The sequence below is a fragment of the Solanum lycopersicum genome, chromosome 6, assembly GCF_036512215.1.
Source record: "Solanum lycopersicum chromosome 6, SLM_r2.1".
NCBI classification, from domain to species: domain Eukaryota; kingdom Viridiplantae; phylum Streptophyta; class Magnoliopsida; order Solanales; family Solanaceae; genus Solanum; species Solanum lycopersicum.
Window position 1 is genome coordinate 46,149,007 of NC_090805.1, and position 22,124 is coordinate 46,171,130.

The 22,124-nt window shown below is 28.9% G+C and overlaps 1 protein-coding gene across 1 annotated transcript; it reads right to left on the reverse strand.

The window, feature by feature from the left end:
* Nucleotides 1–14,314: 14,314 nt before the first annotated feature.
* On the reverse strand, nucleotides 14,315–21,676 carry LOC101248585 (uncharacterized). Its single transcript, XM_004241514.5, has 2 exons — nucleotides 20,945–21,676; nucleotides 14,315–15,305 (listed from the first exon to the last, which is right to left on the reverse strand). The coding sequence occupies exons 1-2, from the start codon at nucleotides 21,514–21,516 to the stop codon at nucleotides 14,864–14,866; spliced, it is 1,014 nt and encodes a 337-aa protein (XP_004241562.1). The 5' UTR covers nucleotides 21,517–21,676; the 3' UTR covers nucleotides 14,315–14,863.
* Nucleotides 21,677–22,124: the final 448 nt, after the last annotated feature.

Genomic DNA, 22,124 nt, shown 5'->3' on the forward strand with positions numbered 1-22,124 from the left:
TAATTAGGACGTGATTATCACTTCAAAATTACTTTTTTAGAAATCTAGCCATTTGGCAATCAATAATTCATCACTTATAACCAAATTTTTTAAATATGAAAATAATATCTCTATATGTAATAATTAGCGAATCATTGAACAATTCAATTAATTTATTTTTCTTTCAATTGAAAAAGAATACAATTATTGTTTTTAGTGGAACTTTTCACATAAGAAAAATCAAATAAATGGACAGCTTTTTGTGGTGTCCACCGAATAATCAACAAATATTTATATTTTTTTTGAAAGAATAGTAGTTAACTTGAAATTAGTTTTAACTTTTTATATGTTTCTATCAACAAAAAATAAAAAAACTTTTTATATGTCAATTTCCAAAGATTATTTTCAAACCGTTATTATTTTTTTGTCATTTCATGACTTTTCTTCTTTTCCTTTTGTCCCTTGATGATGCTATTGCTACGTTTTATTTTTTGAAAATTAACTTGATAACTTTTATAAATTAAATTAATTCGTATCAAAATTTAATTAGATATTCATATATCAGAAGTACTATAAGATGAATTGTTTTTAAATGAGAAATAAAATACATTTTAAAACATTGATCAATGAAAATTGTAACAAGCATTTTGAAACAAAAAGTACAAATTTTTTGAATAATTTATTATTTCTACGTTTCAAATTATTTGTCGTCTTTACTGAAAATATTTATATTCTAAAAATATCTTGTTATTTTAAACGTTGAAGACAAAATTAATTTATCTTTTATACTAATTGTTCTTGAATATTACAAATATTTCAATAAAGTAAATATTTAATATTACATATAAATTATCTTATGACACACACACAAAAAAAAGGTTAAATGGTCAAAATCATTTCTAGTTAATGTTTTTTTTTTAAAGAAATGTAGGAAAGAAATACATAAAGATAATTTAAGATGAATGAAATAATTAACAAAAATCTAATTATTTATAACAAGTTCCCTTAAGAGTAAATGTCATTAATTAAGCCATTAAGTAAATTCATAGGAAAACGTAAGTACATCCGTACACAAGTAAGATTTTTAATCTGGTTAATATAATAGCACAGGATTAATATTAATGCACTCAATATTTATCGAGGCTATTAATGGAAATTTAACATAGATAAATATACTTCTATTTTTAACTAGTTTTTCACTTTGTCTGACCATAAATAGATTTGAAATTAAAATTAATGACACGACTTGTGTTTCTCCAATTAGTATATCAATTTTTTATATGCTTAAATACCTATCAATTAACTTATATGTAAATTAGATAAAATATTAAACGAAATCCAATCTCGTGAAGTTTTTTCAGTTATTTTTGTCCCAAAAAAAAAAACTTCTTCTCTTCATTTATACTTATTCACTTTATTAAAAATAATTATTCAATAATATTTATTTAATTAAAAAAACTAAGCCATAATTTATTTTTTTTGTGTCTATTTTTACTCTTATATTAAATACTACATTCAATATCGTATACATTTCCAAAAAGATCAAAATTTATACATTTAAGGGAAACAAAATAATATTATCCTTATTATTTATGTTAGTTAAGACGTGTGTCTAATGAATAGTGGATAATTATCATTGAACAAAGAGATTATCAATTTTTTCTTTTTCCTACTAGATACTCCCTCCGTCCGGAATTGTTTGTCATGGTTTGTATTTTTAGAATCAAACTATAAAAACTTTGACTAACGTTTTAAGATGTAGTTTTTCATCATATTAATATGCAAAAAAAATGTAATTTATAGTACTTTTCATGTAGTTTTAAAATATTTATTTATTTTATTTAAAATATCGAATTAATGTGATCTAATTTATCTTTAAAAATTAATCAAATTAACTTTCGATAAGTGTAACATGACAAACAATTTCAATCGGAGGGAGTAAATTATTTTCTCAAATAGGCGTATCATGGATCACATACTTAATTAGTGAGGTGCAATATTTACAACTTTTTAACGCCATGAAATTTTAGTTTAAAATAAGAGGAAGTGCTATATGATCGGAAAGTTTGATTAGAAAATTAAAAAAAATAAAAATATTTTTTTCAATAAAATAAACTGATTTTTTTTAATTTTTAATTAAAAGATATTAAAGTTTAAAAGGTAAAAATATTTTAAAAGGTAAAATAGTATAAATAAAACATCGTAAGAGTCAAATTCTGACAAAATTTTCTGGCCAAAATTTTTTTTTCCTAAAAAAATTCAAAACTTAAAAATTGATAATTATACTTTTAACATTAAAGATACACTTCTTTATTATAATTATAAGGTTAATTTTCAAAATAAAATTACAGTAACAAATAAGAATAAAAATTAGATTTTATATACTTTTTCATAAAAAAACGTATAAATAAATAAAATTGATTAAACATGGTGCATGCAAAAAGCTTCTTAATGCCTTTACTTTTCCTCCCTATTTAGCTTTCTTTTCTTCAAACTTTCTAAATTACTTTTCCCTTTTCCTCTTTTCTACTTTCTCTACTGTCCCTACATTATGTAAAACTTACTTTTTGGCTCCTTTTACAGTCATATATTACTTCTAAATTTTTGAATTTTTTTTTTTCAATGTTCAATATTTGTATTCAATTATTTCAAAATACCTTTATAAAAAAGTTTAATTTGAAAAGATAAATAATAATTAAATAAGGTTTGCAGTAAAAAGCTTTTAATTAAAATAACTTATTGTTTCAAGATAATCTTGTGTCGTATACATATATTATTATTGTTTGTTCCATAGATTACTGATGTTCAGCCAATTTTCTTTTTACTTTTTTTTAGTTTATTTTTATTTATTCATTATATTAAAAATATAAAATATCTATTTTTATTTTTTCAAAATATCATAAGATAAATTACTACTTTATACTTTTGTATTTTATTACTATACTCTTCCTTTTTCAACATTTAGATGATTTATAATGATCTAAGGGTGATATATTAGGATTATTATTTATATTAGTATTATTTTTTAAGGGATGTGACTAATAAGTGAAGTTAAGTCAAGTGATTAAGCATCTTTTCTATCAAGTATCAATCAACAAAAGTTGGTGATTCGAGTCACGTTGAACGATAGGCGATGGTGCATAATACTAGTGAAAAGTTATATGTTTTACTGGGGCTCTGTATCGGTCGGTATGGTTTGATTTTTAAAGTTTATCGGGTTGTCTTATTGGTTATCGGTTTGTAGAGATGCTAAATCGTTATAGAACCATTAAGATATTATCTTATAGGTTATTAGTTTATCGATTTTTCATCGTTATCAGTTCGGTTATCGGTTTAGCCGCTAAGATTTGACACAAAAGAAAAAATATTGAAAATCACGTTAAAACAAGGTGACAAACCAAATAAACGATGCACTTGAGTTCACAAGTTACATCTTGGTCAAAAGCAAACACTTTTACATTGTTGAATAACCAAGTGTTTGAGACAACCAAATATAAAAGTAGGAAATCAAACTCTAAGTCGAGGACTTTATATACAAAATGGTACAAAATATAATTATTTAATTTACTGTCGGGTTATCGGTTAACCCGTTAAAAGAAAACTTCAAACCGTTAAGTAACGATAACCCGATAACAAAAAAAATTAAAACCGTTATCAAAACTACTAAATCAATAACCCAATACTATAAACTAATAACTTTTTTTATCGATTCGGCTTATCGATTTTGGTTTGATTTTGAACAGACCTATGTTTTACATGATGGTCCGTAATATCCATGAGAGGTTACATGTATGTATTTTATTCAATTAATTAAAATACGCATAAACTAATTTGAACACCCAATGATCAACAATAAAAGAAAAGTATTCAAACTTTCCTATTCAAAGTAGGCCATCAATATTTTTGGTGTATCTTAGATTGGTAGTGACGAGATATATTTTTATTTATTTAAGGTCTAGATCAAACTTTTAATATTCAAATTTGATTTTTTAGTATAATTTTTTAAAAAGCAAATTTAAATAATGTGACAACAAATCCTTGAATAAGTCTTCAAGGTTGAGAACCATATATGTATGGAAAGGACAAAATATACATTGGCCTAATTTAACGGTTATGAAGCCAAATTAATGTTTGAAAAACTTTTCCCATCAAATTAATTAAACACCATATGTTATTGTGAAAATTATTTTAAAAAATAAAAAAAATGGAACATTTTGCCCTTTCATTGAACTTAAAATAACATTGCTTCTTGTATTTGCCTTCGATTTTAAGGGAACTATACAAATAGAACAGTTTGTTAACCTAACTTCGATTTTATATGATCATAAAACACAAACTATCAAATATTATTTTGATATTTCATGAGTGATATTTAAATATTATATCATATGAAAATGGAACTTTCCATGACGTCAATTGGGCCCTCTATAATATTAATAATAATTATATAATTAAAGATTATAACAAAATAGTAAATACCTTTTTATTTTTAGTTAGAGATTTATATTTCAAACATCTGTGTATATGATTATTTTTAATAAAAAGTATTTTTCTTTTTAAAATGTAATTTTTTCACACGAATCTGAATTGATCGGCTCCAAAACAAGTTCCTTACCTATGATTCATTTCTCTTTTTACTGTTTGTTTACCTAACTATCAAATATTACTTTCGACATTTCATATGCAAATGCAATTATTAAATATTGTTATTTTACAAACGTGGTTAAAATTTTAAATTTGATTACTGAGTGTCCATCTCATCAAAGCGAAAAAATTGATTGAAAGTAAAGAGTTTAGGCACACTAGAAATAGTCTTTATTTAATTTAAGTGTATTTATATGGTACCAAGTGGGACAAAAAAATTATTATTTTGAATTTTCAAAAGAACTAAAAACTAATTAAATTAAAGATGCGTGGGTGTGGGGATAGTTTCATCCACAAGAATTAAAACTTCCAAAAAGAAAAAAAAAACTAATATATGGTGTACTTTCTATGATGGTAAAGTTAGGTCTTTTATGTCCATGTATTATGGGCTAATAAGTATTAGGTATTTAAGGATTTCTTATTTTTTTTCTTAACAAGAAAAGTCTTTTTTTTTTTTGGGTACGTGTTATTATAATTATTATATAAGAAAAGTCTTTTTTGTGGGCTTACATGAAATATACATTTAATTGGAGTTTCAAAAAAGAGTCAAAAGATGAAAAATACAATAATGTAATCAATGAGATAATGACAAGAGGATTAATAAGTGGTAAGATGGTTAAGATTTCTTTATTTTAAGGGTCAGAATTACGATATTATCAGAATATTTATATAGAGAGATTAAATTTTATTTTATATTTGTATATATCAATAAAGACTCATCGTGTAATGACAAGAATAGATATAAAATCACTTAAAATATGTAGAATTTAAAAACGCACACAATTTTAATAAGTGAGCAGTAACTCGATAATTATTGGGTGCAGAAGCATGCATAACATGCAAGATCGAATTTCTATAATAAAAAAAATTAAATTTACTATCTGAAATTTAAACACCCTTCATAATATTTTTTTCCTATACGACTATTCCTTAATTAATGAAATTTCGAATTGGAGTCCTTACGAGATAAAAGTCCTAGACTGATTATGTATTGTTATTATTGGATATATGTCTTTACCCTAGCATTAACACAAAAAAAAAAATATTAGCATTAATAATTACAGATCAAAGATTCTAATTTAATTACATTAGATTTGGATTTTCTCTTTGATTCTCATTCACTTGGCCTTGCCTTTGTCTTTATTTCTCACACCATATATACAGTAGAGATAACAATAAATTTAAATGTTATTACATCTATAAATCTTAGTAAAAAAGGGATAATGGGACGACGATCCTATTTGGCCATGACATTTTTTAATTTTTTTAATTTCGAAATTGAATTTCAGACAATTTTTAAATATTATTTCACTTGTATAGTAGTAACTCTTTAAACTTTAATTATTCACTTGACATTTTTAAAATTATTATACCTAATGACATATATTTTATACATATTTCTTTTGATTTACAAAGATCAAAATATTATATTTTAAATTTAATGTTCAATCAAATTAAAATGACATAAAGGGTCAAAATGTGAGCTTAGTAGTATTTGAGTCAATATGTTGGCAAACACTATCAAATAACTACCTCCATTCCACCGAATAAGGTAATTTGCGTGAAAAATAATAATATTAGGTCTAGATAATTCAACGTTAAAGATAATTCATAAGATACGAATTATTCAAAGTCATATAATTAATGAGACAACAACCTCCATTGACTAACAAAATGAGATACTTAACACCTCCGGCCTCTTCCCCACAAAATAAGCTAAGCTTCGAATTCGACTCAAGTTTAAAAACTACCACATAAGATGAGAGTATTATCTAAACATATATAATAAACAATTCTCAAACAATATGTAACACACACTCAACATATTACTTGTAGATCATATAGTATTTCTTCTGTCTCAATTTATATAATTTATTTTTTTAGTCCGTTTAAAAAAGACAACTTAATTTTATATAATACATATTTTATTCTCAATAAAATGATTTATAATTACACAAATATCTGTTACTTATTTTAGATCACAAGTTTAAAAATCTTAAATTTAATATTAAATTCAAATTAATTAAGCATAAAATGTGACGAATGAAATATTAATTATATGGAGATCACGTCAACCCTCCCCAACTACTTTTTTCATATACTTTTTGTTCTTTGTGTAATTAGGTGAGCAAGAAGTATTGAAAACGAATGCAAATATTAAATAGAATATTTCAAAAAAACTAAAAGGCACAAACTTTAAATTACTTAAAAAGAAAATAAACAAGTTCTTGACCAAGTTGTTATTATGGGGTTTAAAAGACAATAAAGAAGACATAGGACATGTTATGTGGCACATGTACCTAATCAATTCACAAACCTATATGCTATTTGGCTGACTTTTTCTCATAACCAAAGGCCATAATTCAATAAATACAATTTCGTAGTAGCAGAGCGTTAAGTAATCTTTCATTTATAAATTAAAATTTTAGCTTTAATTTTAATGCTTAAAATTATTTTTATTAGAAATCATAATTTACTCTTTAAATTTTCTATTCAGATCTAAATTTAATCAAATTTTAATAATATTGATATCAAACTAGGTATGTAATAATTCAAACACCAAACCTTCATATAAGAAAAAAAAAACATATCACATGATGACATGTCCCATTTCCCAAGAAATGGTACCATCCGTACTATACCGTAACACCTCATATATACTTTAATAATTACTTATAAATTAAGAATCATATATATGGCCAAAAACATTTTATTATAAGAGTTTTTGTAATCTTTAAATGTTTTATTGATTGAACTTTTCAAACAGTATATTTTACAACTAGCAATAGACTTGTTCTTATTCTTTGATGTTCATTTTCAGCAAGTATATAGTTGAGACAGAAGTGATGGCTAGGGTGTTAAAAGAAATATAAAAAATCAAATCGAATCGAAATTAAATAAAAGTTAATATAAAAGGCTGACGACGTATTCTTTGACTTACTGATTTGCTTAGGGGATGTTAAATTAATAAAAATTGATAGTATTTGATTTTGGTTTAGTATTTTCTAGGTGCACACATATACATATTTTTATCCATAATACTTGGTTGTTTTTTATATTGTTTTTTATTGAAGTAATTTACGGATGAATCTAAGGTGATTGTATGTAGGTGTGACAAAAAGGATTAAAAAATGAGCTAACTTTTATATATATCAAATAAAAATTTATATTTGTATGCTCTAACAAAGTTTGCATAGCAAATATATAACTGTATAATTTGATATACATATACAACTGTATAATTCGCTGGCCTAAATTTTATAATTCACTGACCTCGCTATACATATACAATTGTATGATTTGCTGGCCTATTTCACTGCAATTGTACAATGCGCAATTGTATAATTATAAATGTATAGGAAGAAAATATATGTTTTTCTCTCGTTTTATACAAAAACAGAAACACGATTTATAAACTTCTGTTGTATAAAGCGAGAGAAAATTGTATTTCACTGTAACTGTATAATTCACAATTGTATAATTCACTGGCCTTTTTCGCTGCAGTATTTGTATAAAATTTGCATTTGTATACAATTGAATCGAAGTAAAATGTTTGTAAATTGTATAATTAAGTGTATAGCACGAAGATATATATTTTTGCATGTGTATATACAATTTTCTCTCGCTTTATACAAAACGGAAACACAATTTATACACTTCTGTTGTATAAAGCGAGAGAGGCGAGCAGAGGGAGAGTGGCGAGCGAGAATGAGAGAGTGGCGAGCGAGAGTTTTGGGAGAGAGGTGACCGACAAACTTTGGCAAACATTTGCTATGGGGCACAATTAAATCAAACAGTAGCTACTCCATTTATTTTAGATTATTAATTTGCTATTATTTACATTATCCCTTAAAAGTTTACGATTATTCATCCGTTACAAAGTCAATTATATAATTAAAGAAATTGCTATGTAAATTCCACTAATCGCATGTCAATAATAGTGATTCATTATTAATTCAATTATTTTTTATTTTTTTTTAAAAAAAAGAGTAAATGATAAAAGTAATTTTATCAAATCATTTTTATTAAATATAAGACATTCAAACATTAAAAAAAAAATACTAGTATTTAATATAAAATAGACATAACATGATAACTTATTCAGTTGTTGTATAAATAATGGCAGAGCCACTTTACTATGAGGGGATTATCCCCTTCGATAGAAAATTATATGATTTATATATGGTTAAAATAATTTTTTAGATATAAATAGTAGATGTTGAGCTCCTTTCAATTATATTTCTTGTGTCTATTTTTTTAGATTTTGAATCATTTTATTGAAAATTTAACCCCGTCACTATATATAAATCGAAAAATTATTGTTATTGAACATTCAAAAATAGTATAGTAAATAAATAAAAATGTGCGAAGTGTGACCAAAATATTATAATTTCCGGAAAGATAAAAGATCACAGGTTTTATCTATCAAATACTCCTTCATTAAAGTATGTAAATATAAAAGATTAACACATTATTTTTTTAAATACATCCTATCAAACCACCTCTAAAGGTGTAATTCTTAAAAAGTACACTTATTATTAAAATTAAAAGGGGTAATAAAAAAGAAGAAATATTTGTAATCCGAGAGTACTCATTTCTTTTTTCTTTATTTGATAAAACTAAGAGTTATAAGTTTGCTACATTTGTTATATTTTGAATAAATTTATTTATTCCATCCTCCTAGCAAGTTGAATCTTACAAAAGAAAAAATACTCCCTTCGTCTATTTTTATTTGTCATTTTTACTTTACGAAAATTAATTTAATTAATTTTAAAAGTTAAATTAGATTACATTAATTTGATATTTTTTAACAAGAAATTTAGATATTAAAAAATGAAAAATATTATAAATTACAATTTTTTCCATATCAAAATATAATAAAAAATACATTTTAAAATATTAATTAAAGTTTTTATAATTTTAATAAAAAAGAAACGATGACCATTAATCATGGACGAAGAGAGTACGTGCATATATGCGATTTTGATTTATTTGGAAATATATGTTTTTCCATAAGTACTAGAAACAATTATTCATCATCGAGAATCTCAACGAGAAGTCCTAAAATTAAATAAAAACAAAAGCTAAAAACCATACAACTTGTATATGAAATATAGAATTTTCGTAAATATATACATTATATTATATTTTTTTTATTTTCATTTGTTTAATTTCATCCATTTCAATCATGCAAGTGGACTATGCTTTGTCATTTATTTGTTTTATTCAGTGGACAAAGAGCTGTATGGCCAGCAACACCATCTTTTTATTCACTTGCTACTTAGTGATATCCAGTCGGCTATATATCATTCATCACATGCACAACTTACAAAAATATATTAAAATGTATTTTTTTTGGTCGGAAAAATTATAACTTATAGTATTTTTCATATAATTTTTAATACATAAGTTTTACTTGTAAAAAAATTGAAACATTGAGTTCGTCCTCTAAAAAAGCGAAACATGACATTTAAATATGATACAAGAAGTTAGTTACAATTTCAAATGTACAGTTATACCAGCATGGGTTGTTGAGTACTTGTGGTGCAGCAGTGAGACTGTTTCACTCTTAATTAAAGGTTTCGAGTTCGAGCTCAGGGCGTGAAAAAAATTTCATTGGGAGCGCCACCTCGAATAAGCCTTGCAATGCGTGATCCAGATTTGATCAATGCTCTAATGTGGACTCTGGACACCCGCTAAAAAAAGAACAACTTTCACATGTAGCAAACATAAAAGTCATATTTGTATGCTATAGTTATAGTTTGCATAATTGCGCTCCATAGGAAACATAAATATGTATACTTCGCTATATATATATACACACACAAAGAAAACAGTTGCATAATTCGCTACACATATACAAAAGAAAACAGTTGTATAATTTATTTCGTTATACATATACAAAAGATCAAGTGTATAATATGTGTTTATATAAAGAGAGAAATACAAAAGAAAACTGGGCAGATGAAGCTTGTATTTGTATAATCATAAAATGTATAGTGCAGAAATATAGGCACTTGTATTCGTGTATAGAATTTCCTATCGCTTTATACAAACAAAAAGCATATGTATTCATTTGTGTTTGTATAAAGTGAGAGCGGCGAGCGAGATCTGGGAGAAGGGAACAAAAATATATGTATATATATAATTTTCTCTTGCTTTACACAAACACAAACATATTTTGTACATTTGTGTTTGTATAAAAACAAGAGAGACAAGCGAGACTGCCACAAAAAACGAGAGTGGCAAGCGAGATTCCACCACAAAGGGAGACGAAAATAACAGTATATTACTATATGGTACAGTTAAATCAAACTATATTTAACACATTTAATTTGAAATTAATAATTTGCTATAATATACAATTTTATTTTATTTTTTTTAAAAAAGAGTTTATAAGTTAGTGTGGATATACATCATATATTACTAAATATATGTAGCAGGTTGGTTATTACTTCCAACGTGTCCTCTGGCTATTAATTATTCTATAAAAATTTATTTGTAAATTATCTAATTGTGAAAATATTATTATGATATCATACCTAAAATAAAACTTATAGAATATTTATTTTTTATTTTATTTTTTTAAAAAAAGAGTAGATTGGGGGATGTATATATCCACATGGAGAGGGGGTCAGCCATGCTATGAAACATGGAGATAGAAATAATTGGTTGGAATCAGAAACACATGCTATTGCTTTTAATTTCTCAACAGTATGTCTATTCTATTTATTGTAGCTCACTACCATTCATTCATTTATTGTCATTTTCACAACTCAATGAGTGGTTCTACTTCCCAAACCTACGTTTCATCTTGATGTCGATTACGAGTTTTGAGTATAAAAATATCTTTTATAGAAAGAGGATTTTTTAAATTATCAATTCGATGCAAGTATGATTTTAATATAGATATTATACACTGAGCAAAAAACAAGCGAAAAAATAATCAACATAAGAAGTCTATCATATATAGAATCGTTTGAGGTCATTATCTGCAAGTTGAAGTCGAAAAAAATCATTTAAAGAGTATTTCAAGTGAAATTGTATTTTTTTTATTCATGAAACTTCATTTTTTTCGAGTAAATTAAAATTCATGATCGACACAACCTTTTCAAATATTTTTTTTCAACTTCAACCAAATTATTATTACTATCAGTGGCAGACTCGAAATTTTTGTTCAAGGTGTGAAGCTAAATTGCTGGGGAACTTGCCACTGCGACATCATCTTCTCTTTATCATTAAGGGGTTCAAAATTTTGCATATCTACAGATATACGTAAAATTTACCTTATATATACCGGATAATTTTTTATTGAGGAAATTCAGGTGAACCGCTGAATCCCACGCGGGTCCACCCTTGACTACTATCCATGGAATGACAAGTGAGATCCATACTTTTTTTCTTAGATTAGTTTTTATGGACCTTAGAAATATACACCAAATGATATTTGAAAATTTTTAGATAAGAAGTTGGGTACGTTGTTACTATTCAATATTCACGTAAACACGGTTTGGGACCAATATTTACAATTAGTTAGTGGAATGTCATAAAGAGATTTGATGGTCTACTTTTCACATCTCTAAGATTTGATTGCACCTTTGGAACTATTCAATATTCATTTGGAGGGGTATTAATGAAGTTCGTTTTATGTAAGGACAGATTTAAAAATTAATTTAAGTCGATAGATGTAAGATCAAGTATACAATCACTAAATAACTAAGCAAATACTAAACAACACGTTAGACATGAAACTTGCAATCTTAATTAGCCATTAGCATCAGCACATCACATTTACACCATTCTTCAACTTGTATAAAGAGTGACACATCGTCATTGAGATTCACATAATATCATAGATTCATATTGAATTTGAACATTATTCATCTCGCTTTTATTTTAGAACGATAAGACTATCTCGCATTTGAGACTAGACCAATCTAAATAGATTTATTACATGTTAAGTTATTTTGACCCGTCCAATGAACAATTCACGAAAAGCACAGATTAAGTCATTTCAACCCACTAATGTTACCACAACTGCTAATTGTAGCATAGAACTGATGAAGACTACCAAACAACTAGAATCACAAGTGAAAATCAATAGTTACTGCAACGAATAATTTGGAGGGTAGTGATCCGAAGGTGGTAGAGGGGTATTAGATTATTAAAAAATTTAGAAAAAAGATGACAGTAATAATCATTTAAAACTGGTAAGGTATAATTACAGTATTAGGTTGCTTTCAAGTTTTTTTTAAAAATATAATCAGGTAAAACTCTATCGAGTGTTTTGATGTAGCAAAATCATTTTGTAAAACCATTACAACTAATTAAGCAACAATCTCATTTATTTAAATTTAAATTTTGAGATAAATGTAAGTATCAATATGCATAGTACTTTTGTTTGAAAAGAATTACTATTTATACAAAATATTATTAAAAAGCATTTAAATTCTTATATTAAAAGATTTTTATGGCTGGCAGATTCCTTTATCATTGTCTATTTAATAATAATATGTATACCGTTTTAACATTTTAATCAATTTTTTTGAACTTTTATTTTGATGGCTTAAATATTCGATGATCTTCATATTTCATTACGAGGTCTCTTCAGAACATTAAGCACTCAACTGTAGCTCACAACACATGTAATCATGGACATAATCCGTCACAGTCAATGCATCAAACTTACGAAGAACACCAATTTCATATTCTTAATCATTTTCAAGCAACACAAGCGGATTTGAAACTATTTCCAAAATACAACGTGGACACATATCTCATCATCTTTATTTCATATTTCATTTATGGAGGAACTATCTTCTCCAACTTTAGACATACTCATCATACCATTTCAAAGCTCAATACGTAAGAACCTTCAAATCACACATTGACACATAAACATAATAACTTTGAAGCAATTAAGCAATATCATTAACTACACATTGACAATTAATTCATCATCATTTTCTATTTCATTATGATCTTGCACATTCCATCAAAAATTTTATTTTAAATTTAAGGCAGCGGTGTAACTTCACCTAATAACAATTACTAATAATTATACTAATAAGAATTAATTCAAGTTAATAGATATTGTCCATTTGTTTGCAATTTAATCTGTCTAGATCATGCTATATAAAATTTCACTTACTAATATAAAGATGTAAATAGTTTGATTTAAAATTAAAAAATATTATATCCAATATAAAGAGTGGACAATTTTATTATAATTTTTTTTATATATAAAAAAAAATCTAAATTTACTTATTTAAGTAAAAGTAAAAATAACTCATTAATTAAAAACTTTGGAAGCACAAATTTCCAGGAGCGTAAAGCAAAGGCCTTATTAGCCTCCCTTAAACCTTCCCTACCAAATATCGTATACTACTTGTAAAAAATATATTAAGTATAAAATAAAAAAATCCTAAAATACTTTTGGTTATCATCACGCACATAGTAAATTTTAAATACGAATGTCTAAAAGAAAAATTATACTTAAATAATGTCCATTAGTTATGATCATAACATCACGAAGAAAGGCTATTGATGCTTGTCTTTTTCACACACTAATCTTTCTAATTTCGCATATAGCTAAATGAGATCTAAATATCAAATGTCGATATACATTATAACAGCGCTTCACTATGACAGTCCTAAACCTTGTAGAGGTTTAAGTGCAGTACCCAAATGATAGGAAAACAACCACAAAATTGTGCTGCTTAAGAACAATGGATTTTGTAACAACTTAAGAATGTCTGATCTGCTGTCATTTTTCAGTACATGATGCAGGAAAAAGAAGAAAAGAGACCAAGAAAAGAGCAGGGGGTTTTCTCAAGGGAGAAAAACATAAATCTTGCTCTATGTCAACATATAATGGACATAATTCAACATTGAACCAACTCAAATGCAAGATCCTAGTGCATTTTTGTCTTGATCAGACCCCTAAAATCACAAGCAACAGAAGAGAAGAGCTTGCATTAACATCATCTATATTTTATCGATCAAATAATGTGGAGGGATATGTCCCCGACCAATGAAAAAATTAATCCCACCACTATCCGAACTCCCCCAAAAATCCTTTGTCCCCAAAACATTGAGGCTACTAGACCTTCCTAGTATTCACAGTTCCAGTTGCAAGCAATAAGCATATCCTATATTTACATCCAACGTCTGCATTCTGCTCTATCTACCTGTGTTCATATAGTCACCCCTTGTAATCTGAATACCTATGTTCATATGGTCACCCCTGGCCGAGAACTCTCCTGAGGTCAGATTTCTGTGCTTCTGTGAGCCTTGTTGGATACTTAACATCTATCTTGATTCTCAGATTTCCTTTTTTCCGAGGCTCTTTTGAGATTGGCATCCCTTCATTTGGTACTATTATCTCATGCCCTGGTTTGACAATGTCGGTCAATGGAATAATGAGGTTTCTCCCATCCAGTGTTGTCAGTTCCAGTGTTTTCCCCGTGAGAGCTTCAAGAAGTGAAATCTCTTGATTGACAGTAAGGTCATTACCATCTCTCACATAGACATGATGAGGTTTTTCCTCTATTACAAACACCAGATCTGCTGGAATGACACCAGGTTCCTCATTTCCTTTTTCAGGAAAAGTTACCTTGGTTCCTTTCTTCCAACCAGGTTTAATATCAATGGTCAATATCTCCTCCAGAGTTCGAAGCTTCCTGCGAAAAGAAGTATATACATATTATAACAAAGTAAAACATGATCTGGATAATATATTATTATCAATTATATTGATGAACATCCTAAAGGAAACGAAATTACAGAATGTATGGTCAAATTGTCATCACATAGCACATAGTAGTCAAGTTGTCAACAAACTTTTCTATAGGTCGAAAGATATACAAAATAAATTAAAGTATACATGACAAACAAAAATAACATACAAACAGCTCATGTCAAAAACAGGGTTTGGTGAATTACAAAAATTATGTTCCAACAAGGGAAGTTCATTTCTTGATGGACCGTCATCATTAATCTACACACCAAAAATGTTGGCTAATAATTAAAGATTAGAAGCCCAACCGAGACTTTAGTACTTAACGAATAATTTATATTCATACTGATCACATAGCCAAATTCAAAGCAACATAAACCATTTCATACAGTCACATATTTCTTATCTCATAATCTCAATTTCCTCTGCTGACTTCAGGTAAAAGACCTCCGAGAACAACAGATTACCCAATACTTGGCCCCCATATCATATTGTCCATGCTCCAGATGTCTAAGTGTGGGAGAGGGTGTTAAGTGTCCCACATCAATGGAAGAAATGGGTCGTCTTCTTTTATGGTTTCGGATAATACTCACTACCTCTTAAGCTAGCTTTAGGTTTTTGGTAGGCCCGAGTTCTATTTCTTATAAAGAACCATTTCACTCTTAAGGGTCGTTTGGTAGGATGTATTAGAGAAAATAATACATGTATTAGTCATGCTATTATTTCATACTTTGTTTTGAAAGATTTTCAGCCTATGTATAAATAATACATGTATTAGACGTGGTATTATTTAATCCTTGGGTTGGTAGGATTTACAATGTATAAATAATACATGTATTAGTTGTACACCTTACTTAATATTATAGGGTGTTACTTATACAGAAAATCATAACATTAGCAATACAAGGTAATACATGGATGGGAAAAGTTAAAAATAGAATTGTCTTTGATACACCAAACCAGACAGAGGATAAGAAATAATCTCAGCATATTGTAGGGATTAGTAATGCAAAGATTAGTAATGAGTGAATCTATGAATTATTTATGCATGTACAAGTTATGCAGGGATTGGGATTAGTTTATACATGAATTAGTTATTCCATATTTTATCCTGCATAATGTAATAGATAGATTCCCTCTTAACTTATACATGTATTAATTATGCGGGTTTCCAAATTGTCAACTAAACGCCGCATCAATGTTATACATGAATAACCTATTTCATATCTACCTACCTAACATCATATAAGTTATATGAAAATAAATACATGGATAACTTGTTTATAATTCAGCAACCAAACGACCCCTTAGTGTATGAGGGAAGAGTGCATAATATAAAGTTATAGAGAATAAACGAATAATTATACAAGGTTCTAAAAGAAGTTACTTAATTAAATAAGGTGTATTTTAAGAGTCTAAAGGATTTCTGTGACTAAAAATTGCAAATATTAAGTATTTGGAAAGAACAATAATACATCCAAGCAGAAAGTCGAGACTTGTTAGAAATTATGGTTGCAAACAAAGATGTATATCACAGCTAAGGAAGGAAAAAGGGAGCAGTATATCAAAGTTGCCCGTTCACATCACAAAATTAAACCAAGAAATTCCAAAATTCACCTAGAGATGTGAACAAATTGAAGGTACAAAAGACGAGTTTAGAATAGTCAGTTCTGTAAACAATACCCATAGATTGTAAGAGGATTTCAAATGTTTTTTATGTGATTTTATTAATACAGCAGTGAAGAATGACAATTGCAGCTATTTTGTTATAGAGTGTTCTTGTTAAAATAGTACCTATTTTGTTATTGACACACTTATGTGTGGTTAAGAATCGGCACCACATTTGGGCTGCATATATGTAACAATGCTTGAAAAGGCAGAAAAGCTATGCATATCTTTAGCCACGAGATTTACCACAGTAGTTTACTGGAGGATCTATCATGTTTATTTATTATTTTTTGATAAGATAGGATCTATCAAATTTATTTTTGATACATCAAACAGGAGTCCGGAGCCAAAAGGGCAAAAAAATTGAGCAAAATTTCCAAAAGGGCAACAAAAAGTAAGGTTCAAACCAAAAAGGCAACATTTAGACCGAAGGGGGATGCCGTGAAATTTACGGAGTAAGCTTGAAGGGGAACTACACTTTTACCTGTGGATATATAGAGTAATGTTACCTGTTTCAAAAAAAATTGATGGAGTAAGGCGCAAACTAACATGATACTTGTAAGTTGCTTGTCGGCTTGCGCATGTCAGGCTGCGCCTTACTCCTTAAAATAAAATTAAAAAAACATTTAGTAGAGTTGTGTAACTTTTTACTTCACTCAAACAACTTAATCAGAACATCAACTTTTGCTTAAAGAGCAGTCACCATCGTTTAATTCTCTATTAATTCCCACTTTTACGTTAAACTATTTTCCATATTCATTTTTATGGAAAAGTAGAGTTGGCATCTGGCCATTATGAGGAGGTGGGGGTAGTTGAGGTGGGGTGGGGTTACACTTTCTTTTCCTAATGTTCTGCAAGGACTAAGAAATAGATTTAAAAGAATATTTTCATTCTTTAGTGTATAGTTAGATTATTTCCAAATAAATACACATATACAATCCAAATGGAAAACAATAAATCCTTTGATTTCACCAAAAAGCGATTACAAATTCCCCATTTATTCAATTGATATCTCAAAACTATTATAAGTAAATTCATACATTATAACATTACTTCCCATTTCTTAATTATTTCTACTCTTTAAACTTAAAATTGTTGATAATAGTAGTAATAATATTAATTAATAAGCTCCAAAGTCTCTTAATGAATAATTTTCGCACCACTATAGACTACAGTGACTAAACATTTTTTTATTATATTTAAGGAGTAAGGCGCAGCCTGAAATGCCCCTTATAAGGCGCAAGCCGGCATGCGACTTACAAGTATCATGTTGGTTGCGTCCTGTAAGGCGCATGTCAGGCTGCGCCTTACTCCATAAATTTCACGGCATCCCACTTTCCATCTAAATATTGCCCTTCTGGTTTGAACCTTATTTTTTGTTGCCTTTTCGGAAATTTCTCTCAATTTTTTTGCCCTTTTGGCTCCGGACTCCATCAAATAGTCGTGCTCAAATTATTAATGATCTTCCCTCCTATTAGAACTTGGGCATTGGACTAGTTAGGAACCGAAACCTCAATCGGATCAATCAACTACAGCTCAACCAAATCAGACCGAGTCAACCACATGAAACCTCTGAATCTGTTCCATTCTATTCAAACTTATTTTGTTCTAATACTAAATAATTTGTAATTCAAAAGTAGGAGTTACCTAAACCTTAAACTCTATGTGGATTACATTATTATCAACTAGTTGGTCACGTCTATACAAGCTCTTTGTTTCAATCATACAAGTTCCATAACAAATTTCAATCGGTCATAAAGTTATAAATAGCATCTGTACAATATTACAAAATGATTGACGTAATGTTAGCTTCAATATTTGCTAAAGAACAAGGATATTTTTTGATAAGGTTTACTTTGGTTTATTTAGAAGTTTCAACTAATAAGGGCTATTCCACACATATTTAAAAAGTCCTTAAACCTTTGTTTGGTTAGTAATTGATGGTATATGGACTCGCAATGCTGATCCATGATACAGTCAAGGACATCGGAATGACAACAAGACAAGCACCAGGCATGAAGAGGTCAGGAGTTATCACTTCAGGCATCTCTACAAGACAATTGTGATACCAGGAAAGCTCAAGGAAGATGATTACATAGGAACAAATTTAGCAAATCCAAGGGACACCAGACTCGACATTAGCATCTAGGCATTCATTTGGAAGAACAGATGCATCAGTTACTTTGGTTGAAATACATTGAGAAATTTTCCACAGGTTTGCCAATCACCTTTCAACCCTTCAGTAAGCAGCTTTGAGAGGATTAGAATAGAAACATAACACTGCACTAACACTAATAAGCAATGTAACTCCTTTGAAGTTGCTCATGCATATGGAAGTGATTTATAGCCAGAAATAGGTCAAATACCACAGACCAAGATTTCTAATATAAGCCCACAGAATAACCATCAAGATCAAGATCTTTGTCGGCAACAGTGCATCACTCTCAGAACCTTTTCTTCCTTAAAGAGTTACTGGAGCAAGTCACTTTCCTCTACTGTCGGTGAAGCAACGTTACCAGGATTCTAAACAGGTCTTCAATCCTTTAGGTTCAGCCTAGAGGAAAGATAATGATTGATATTTTCTGAATTATTTTGTTGACTTGAAATAAAACTTCCCGGAGTGGATTTGGACTTACGTTATTTCCTATTTATAGGATGCTTGTTATTTCTCATTTGTTGGGACTTTGCTACTGCAGCCCTCTATTTAAGAGAGTTGACGTTTACTGATAAAAAACAGGTTGATTATTCATCAAGTTACAGAGATCTGAAACTTTCTAAAACAAGTTCCCAGGTCTGCATTTCCCCAAATCAATTGCAAATTCAGCAATCATCAGCAAGTCAAGGAACAAGAACAAAGGCTTAAACTTGCCTGATGAGACTGACTTTCCCGTTAATCCTCCAGTGACTCAATCCAAATTAAAGACCTCAACAGATTAGTGGATATTCATATGATATTGTTGATGATCTCCTCATCGGTGATTAGCTCTCTGCTTAGATCAAGCTTGCAACTACAACTAAATCTCTTATGTGCATTTCTGTTTTCAAGACAATTGAGTTTTTTTCTTTGAGAAAGGTAACATTTACTTCTATATATCCACAGCTATACTACATCAAAGTGTAGCCCCCCTCCAACAAATTGTGTATTTTAATCACTCTATTTAAGCCATTGGTATGTCAATCAAGTATCTGTGTTCAAACTTAGCAATTTCTTTCAACTACAACTATAATTTGCAACTAAGCTTTATGGAGCAGTACTTTCTCCAAAAGAATCACTCTTAGAAGTGAAACTCCTAATAATACACATTCTTTTGCAATTCATACACTTTGTCCTAAATGAAACAATTTTCAACTAACAACTTCACAGCATTCATTCCTTTGCAAGTTACACACTTGGTGCTAAATGCACAAATTTCCAACTACAAATTCACAGCATCCAACCAATCTAGCCATCTTCTAAACTCCAAAAGGGTGGTTATGTTCCCTAAGCAAGTACTACTCCATCATGTAAAGATAACACTGCACTATAAATCTAATGTTTTATATGCATTCAGCAAAGTATCTCAATCTCACCAATGCAAGTCAACCACACCAGATATTAACCAACAAACTAGGCATGAAAAGAAATTTCATTGTGATGCGCACCCAAACCTCATTCAACTTTGAAAATGCTCTCGTGAAGTTATAACAGCAGATAAAGTAGCCTAAAAACATACACATCCCCATGCACTGCTCTTATGAAATTCTCAAAATGCACATATACTTACTCGATAAATGAAAAATCCAATCTTTAACAAAATGCACAAAGAATTTCTCAATAAAAATATAATCAGCAAGAGTAACCTGATTCATCAGCAACATACAGCATTACAAATACCAAGAAATTTGCAACAATTAGTGCAGACAAATTGAACATACCCGGAAGAATCCAAGACAGTCCTAGAAATTTTCATCTTTTTCTTGGCCCCTTTATACAAATCCTCCAAACGGCACAACAATGCATTCTCCACTGGCGCAGCCTTTCTTAACCCTCCGGTACTGGAGTTCCCAGCACCGGAAAACTCAGCCCCTCCATTCGTGGTACTCCTAAAAAACCCATCTCGAGTCTTCCTCGCCCTCCCATTATTCTCCGATGACGATGCCCCAAACAATTCCGCATAAATATCATCAGCATCTCTAGGATTAAACCGGAACGAAGGATTAGGATGAGGATTCCGCATGTTGTGGGGTCCACCTCTTGGAGGAGGTGGCACCTGACCCGTTTTCAACGCCTCCTCACCGTATAGATCGTAGATCTGACGCTTCTGTGGATCGCTAAGAACATCATAAGCTTCAGAAATTTGCTTGAATTTTGCCTCCGCCTCATACTTATTGGTGCCAAGGTTCTTATCAGGATGCCAAATCATCGCTAACCGCCGATAAGCTTTACGCAAATCTTCTTCACTGGCGTTACGATTAACCTTAAGTATGTTATAGTAATCGACCCCCATTTTTCCGGTAGCAATTGCTGTTTCTTCAGTTGAAATGATGAAATTTGGAAGGGTAAAAGGGCGTGTGGAATTTCAGGCACTGTGGTGTAGGCTCGTCTTCGCTAGGGACTATTTGAGCTTTTTTATTTTTTTGGCGCAAGTGAATAGTATAGCCAATTTTGGGACATTATTTTATGATTCATATTATTTATATGATATACAATCAAATTGATGTATTTTACATTTTAATCACACTATTATATAGTAACAAATTAAGAAGGAAGAGAAAAAAAATGAAGTTCATGTATATATGTATTACATAGAATCAATCAAATAGTTTGCGGATGAAATGCTCATTTTTTTAAGAAAAATGGATTTTATTAGTCTGGTTTTGTATAAAATTTTATTTTGTATTATGAAATTTATAACTTATATGGACTTTGTATTACAAAGTTTCTAGTCACAATATTTAGATTTCGTTTGAAGTGATTTATTTGGTTTATTTTAAGTAATTCTAAGCTAAATTAATTTTTAAATATTTTTTGAGTGTTCGAATAAGTTAAGAAAATTGTTCTAAACACTTAGTTTAAGTTAAAAATGTTAAAAATAAGTCATTTATTTTCTAACTT